Source organism: Triticum dicoccoides, chromosome 2A, assembly GCF_002162155.2.
Source record: "Triticum dicoccoides isolate Atlit2015 ecotype Zavitan chromosome 2A, WEW_v2.0, whole genome shotgun sequence".
Classification (NCBI taxonomy): Eukaryota; Viridiplantae; Streptophyta; class Magnoliopsida; order Poales; family Poaceae; genus Triticum; species Triticum dicoccoides.
Genome location: NC_041382.1, coordinates 132,621,123 through 132,626,990, shown reverse-complemented (window position 1 = coordinate 132,626,990; position 5,868 = coordinate 132,621,123). Strand labels below are relative to the sequence as shown.

The 5,868-nt window shown below is 40.4% G+C and overlaps 1 protein-coding gene across 1 annotated transcript in view; it reads left to right on the top strand.

Annotated features, from left to right (window-relative positions):
- Window positions 1-5,595, top strand: part of LOC119353801 (protein ANTI-SILENCING 1-like) — a 6,309-nt gene extending 714 nt beyond the window's left edge. Inside the window, exons 2-11 of the mRNA XM_037620482.1 lie at window positions 513-889; window positions 1,271-1,439; window positions 1,563-2,092; window positions 2,916-2,942; window positions 3,201-3,293; window positions 3,954-4,032; window positions 4,120-4,204; window positions 4,618-4,732; window positions 4,818-4,934; window positions 5,024-5,595. Coding sequence (XP_037476379.1) covers window positions 557-889; window positions 1,271-1,439; window positions 1,563-2,092; window positions 2,916-2,942; window positions 3,201-3,293; window positions 3,954-4,032; window positions 4,120-4,204; window positions 4,618-4,732; window positions 4,818-4,934; window positions 5,024-5,074 — 1,599 coding nt within the window. The 5' untranslated portion in view covers window positions 513-556 and the 3' untranslated portion in view covers window positions 5,075-5,595. The remainder of the gene's footprint in view (window positions 1-512; window positions 890-1,270; window positions 1,440-1,562; window positions 2,093-2,915; window positions 2,943-3,200; window positions 3,294-3,953; window positions 4,033-4,119; window positions 4,205-4,617; window positions 4,733-4,817; window positions 4,935-5,023) is intronic.
- Window positions 5,596-5,868: the final 273 nt, after the last annotated feature.

The following is a 5,868-nucleotide window of genomic DNA, read 5'->3' as shown; positions in this document are numbered from 1 at the left end:
ATACTGTATCATTGGGAGTCGAAACCCCAGTTATCCCCCGTCGTCCGACCCTCCTGCCATTTACCCTCGAGGTTTCTGTTTTTTAGACAGCTCGAGGTTTCTGTTTGTCTTCGTTTGTTTCAGTTTCTGTAACCCTAGGTTTGTCTTGGATGGGGACCGATCGAGTTAGAGGGAATATGTTTGTTCAGTTTCTGTAACCCTAGGTTCATGAATTTTGGGGGTTGTTTAAATCGTCTTTGGGCTGCAGCATTTGTTATGCCCAGAACTCTGTAGTGTGCATTTTGTGCTTTGGGAATGATTCTTTTGGTATTTGTATGCCGTTTTCTCAAGCTCTCATAGCATCAAGATGATATTTTTCTATAATGTATGTATGAAGTATGAAAACTGCACATTTCTTGTGATATGGTGCGTGAGTGCCATTCTGTTTAGCTTAAGATCTGATACTATGATTTTTAGATGTTTTGATGCTGCTTAATTTATTAAGATCTGATCTACGGTTTTTATCTTTCTAGGCCTATGGTAAGGGCAAATTGAGCTGCAAGTGGCCATTATCAGAATGGGTGAAAGTAACGAGAATATCCAGTTTTCCTGGGGAAAGAAGAGAGCAAAAGGTGGTGCCAAGATGGATACACAGTTCTATGGTTCCTTCACATTTGACAATGTGAAGTACTTACTGTATGACTGTGTGTATCTTTTTAAAAATGGTGAATCTGAACCATACATTGGAAAGATAGTAAAGATATGGCAGCAAAATGAAGCTAAGAAAGTAAAGATTCTTTGGTTTTTCACCCCGGATGAGATCAGAAATTATTTAAGAGGCTCCGTGGCGGAGAATGAGATATTTCTTGCTTCTGGTGATGGCACTGGCCTTGCCGATATCAACCCACTGGTAGTTTGTTCCTTCCTTAATCACATATTTGCATTTTTTAATTGGATTGATCCACATCAGAAATGCAATTTGAAGTTATAATCTTCCTGTATAAAAGGCGTGCTAACAATATGCAAGGAGCAACAGTTTGATTACCACTTTTGGAAGTATATTTGGCAATACTAGACAGAACAAAAGCCTGAATGAGCTGGATCCGGCTTGGTTGCTCATTTGCAAAACTGAGCAGAACCAGCTTGGTCAGTAGAAAGGGGCAACAAGCTAGTTGGGGTCAACAATTACATTTTTTCGAAGCTAGCTGGGCGCATCATTGTTAATTCAGTTCATTTCTGACCTTTCTTACAAGTAAAATGTTCTAATAGCGATTTTTATTGCTTATATTAGGAATCTATTGCTGGTAAATGCACTGTTGTTTGCATTTCAAAGGATGAAAGGAATCGCCAGCCTACCCCAAAGGAACAAACGGTCGCTGATTATATCTTCTATAGGTTTTTTGATGTTGGAAACTGCACACTTTCTGAGCAAGTACCTGAGAAAATTGCAGGGCTGGAAGGTCAGCATTGGATGTCAATTTTGTTCATGCATTACATCACATTAAATATTTTGTTTAAGCAGTACATTATACACACACATATAATGTGCACGTACATATTTAACTACCCTCCTTCTGATGCAGTCAACGTGCTGCTTAATCCTAAAGATGAGCAAGTTATATGTTACCCGGATCAGGATGCGCAAGGCATGGATCAGAAGGTGGGTGCAGGTCTGGTCGCACCCCTTCCGCAATCAGCGGCTAAGATGGAGGATGAAATTCCTGTTGCACCCCTTCCGCAATCAGCTGCTAAGATGGAGGATGAAATTCCTGTTGCTGCAGTTCCCCTTTCCCAGTCAGTGGCCATTTCTCTTCTCCCATCAGTCAAAGAGGTGGATAAAGCTCAGGTTGCTGCTGTTCCTCTTCCCCTAGCAGTTGAGGAGGATGTTCCCAAACCCACACAAAAAGTTTTCAAACGTACACAGAGTACACAGAAAGTTCTCTCTGATAAGATGCCTTCAAAGAAATTGAAATTATCTCAAGATCTCACAACGAAGAATATGCCTTCAAAGAAGTTGAAACTATCTCAAGATCTTACAACGCAAAGTATGGCCCCAGTTCCTGACGTGAAAGTTCGCTCTGTTCCTTTGGCGCAACTACCAACAAGGCAGGCTGTAAGTTTTCTAAATTAGTAAATAGCTGTTGGTGACATATTTCAGAGTGATAAATATAATGCGAAAAAATGGACATGTTATAAACATGAAAAACACAGTGTCAGTGTCGCCTTTTGTGTTCTTTTATTCTTTACCCCGAGCAGTTACTATGTGTTTGCCCGTGGACATGTGAACTGGATGCATGCTCAGTGAAACGAAAAACACGTTGATTGCTATCCAACTCCAACGTATCATAATTTAATGCACATAAAAGGATAAGGTATATTTTGGTTCCTTTTCAGAGAAATAGTAACTTTACTTTAGGCTGTGGTGTGTTTGGAACATTTTAGTTGACAAATTTAAACCAGACAATATGCCAAAGACGCAACACTGGCCTACTCTACTGAAAATTAATAATTCAATGCCATAAAGCAGTCCCTTGAATGGCGAACTGCCACCATGCACTAGAGCAGGTATTTTGGGGCTGTGCCCTTTTTGAACTTACCATCTGAAGTATTATTTACATGTTCAGCTATATTTCTTAAGCATTAATAGATTGAATCTTGGGCACATATAATCGTTTATTTGTACACAGCAAGTAAAGGGGTCTCAAATTTCTCAAATATTTTGCTTTATGGACTGTTCTTTATTTGGCAGAATATTATGTGCTTTTGATAGAGATTTGACCGATGCTATTTACGAGTAGGTTTGACTTGATAGATCATGCACAAAATGCTGTCGTTTACAGTTTGCTACTATCATGTTTACTTTTGTGTGCTAATACACAGTTTGCTACTATCATGTTTACTTTCGTGTGCTAATACACCTTTATGCTATTTAACAGGACAGAAGCAAATGGTTCAAACCACAGGTGAGTGATCTTTTCTTTGCTGTATGGTCGCTTGTATATATGTTGTTGTTGTTGTTGTTGTTGTTGTTGTTGTTGTTATGAAGTATATGTTATATCTGCAGTCTTCACTTGATAAATCGTTTCGTCAAATTAGCATAGTACTAAGATGTAGCCTTTGATTTTCAGTTCTATGTTATTGTCTATTGAATGAAATCATGCTTTGGCTTTCAGTTATATATATGTCATAAACTCACAATCTATATTAAATGTAATTTGCAGCCCTGGCATGAAAAACTAGCACAAGCTGATAAGGAGGGGAGGCTGGTGTATATTCAGAATCTTGACATACGGTTTGGAGCTTCTGAAATAGTGGTACTATGACTATCTTCTTTTTCTGTATTTGGTTGTCATGAAGCCCGAGCTGCTTCTAGTTCTCTAATTGTGTTCCTGGCCTAGAAGGATCATCTACTTGTCTTCTTGAATAGCTTAAGCTTTCTGTTCTGTAGGCCGTGTTTGGCATTGATGTGGATTATGATGATCCAGCTTTTCCAACTGACTCTTTCCTATTATTTTGGTTTGGCTAAACCAACTCTTTCCTGCCTCCATTACTATTTTCTACAGCAGATTATCATAAACAAGTCACCACAGCAAAATCCAGCAACCACAAGCTGAGCTTTACACAGCTGTGTACAATGATTTCTGCCTGCTTAACTTCTACAGTCTCTTACAAAATGTCTCCTGAGTTTGTGAAAAAGGAACTATGTGCTTCTGCTCAAGAAAGCAATAAATAAATATGTTTTTTATTCGATAACAAGTAGCAGCACAGAGAAGTTGAAACTGTTGGGGCATGAAAAAGTTGATTAACTCTGTGCATATCCATCTCTTTTTCTCAAGGATCTTCGTCCACCCTGTTCAGTACTCACTCTACTCGTGCTTTGTTTAGTCTTCATGTTCTTTTCACATGTTATCTGCTCCTCCCGTGTATCGCACCATCAATTTAGTGAACATATCTTATTACGATCATGTTTGCAGGAACTTATTCGTGAGGCACTACAACTATCTTGTACTGCTAAGCCTATTAACCACCCGACCTACGATGATCCTAACAATGGTGAGTGAACTTCTACACAAATACTAACATGTTCCATGTAACCTTATCCAACGCAGTTTAAATAAAATGCCTTTTTCTAATTTGTAGGAAAAGCATATGTTGTATTCAATTCCAGAAATATTGCTGATGAAGCTGTTATGAAAATCAATTCAGGCTTGGTTGTGGGTGGAAGGTAACTCACTCTACTGTGTCAATACTTGTTGGAATGATGAAATGTACTTTACTTCGTATTCAGTGCTGGCATGTAATAAATTTCGTACCAAGCGTTGCTACTGTTTGTTATGTTTCAGTTTCACATGATGGCACCTCAGTTCAAACCAACTGCAAAAACACCGATCGGAACTAACAGAGCTTTATATTAACCAATTGCTTCTGCGATGAGCACCAATATATGTGTTTTACTAGTTCTTTAGTTGGCAAATTAGTCAGGGATTGTGCATGTGCAACGTTGCAATTGCTGGTTATACAGTTTGTATGTGACTGCCACTTTGCACTGTATATAGTTCTAGTATGAAATTAGTAATCTTCTAGTTTGGTCTTCTTTTGCTAACTGCTGGTACTTCTGATTAATTGTATTTCTTGCAGACCCCTTTACTGCAGCAAAGGGTTACTTAAGGTCCCAAAACCAGCTTCAGGAGCTCTGGTTGGGCACTTAACCATCAGTAATCAGAAAATGAACCCAAGACAACGAGAAGAGCAGGTCCTGATGGTGTCCTATAATTAATCCCGTCGCTGTTTCTCCTTTTCTGTACATGATATCAATGCAATTGTTGTTATTTCTGCAGAAGAAGGCTGTGTCGACATCACATTGTTCTCAACCCAACACAATAGAATATGACCTGGCCTTGGACTGGATGCTTGTCCGAGAAAAGCAAGCAATGAAGTTCAGTATACTTCATAAGGTAAATGCTGCTTCCTACGTACTCTCTGTACTTGCGTGGGTTCTGTAAGTTGAGACCTTAATTTTTGCATGTGCAACATCGTTTTGCAGAGGCACGCGGGTGAGAGGAAGTCGTTTGCTCTAAGATGGCGCAGTAAGTAGCTTCTTTGGAGTCGCTTAGCCAAAATGGAATGGGAACCGGCCAGATGGAGTTGTCAACTATCATCCCTTGGAGCTTGGTGTGTTGTTCACCCGAAGCAACACTTCAAGTTTTTGTCACTGGCAACCTTTATATGTGCTGATGGTTTATGTTTGGCTTCGACTGATTGAATTCTGAGGCGGGACTAACTGCAACGTAGGATGTTCTTTCTTTAAGGAGGGAGATGTATAGGGGTGGGAATTATGAGGAACATTAGCTTCAGGAATCAGAGTAGTGGGAAATTTCTCATGACATGTCTTCAGGAGTCAGAGTAGTGCCGTAGAAGCAAGTAGCCCTTTGCAGCAAGCCGGAGGCGGTTTTAGCTTAACAGTAAGCCAGCCAGCGTAGTAACGGTGCCCATCTGCTGCTGCGTGTTTTTGGACAGCAAATTATGAACTACAGTATGTAGTATGTTCCGAAAGTTCAGGGCTTGGCTATCTTTTCTGCTAAATGTACCGCATTCTTGAATGGCCCCACTTGAGTCTGCTACCAGTTGTGTTCGATGATGATTCATCTGTGTTAGTGGCGACTTTTAATTGACCGGCGCCTTTGAATGAACGGTAAAGCTTAGGGGCCGTTCGGAATCACTCCGCCACGTAGCGAAGCGGCATGCAGTTCAATTTTAGCAAGCGGTGAAAGGGGTGCTCCGCCCGCTCTGCTCCCTGGCGAAGGAGCAGAGAATTCCCAAACACAGCCAATATGACGCACCCTCGGTTGAGTTGGACGTGTGCTAATCTGCAGCTGTGACTATGCTGTA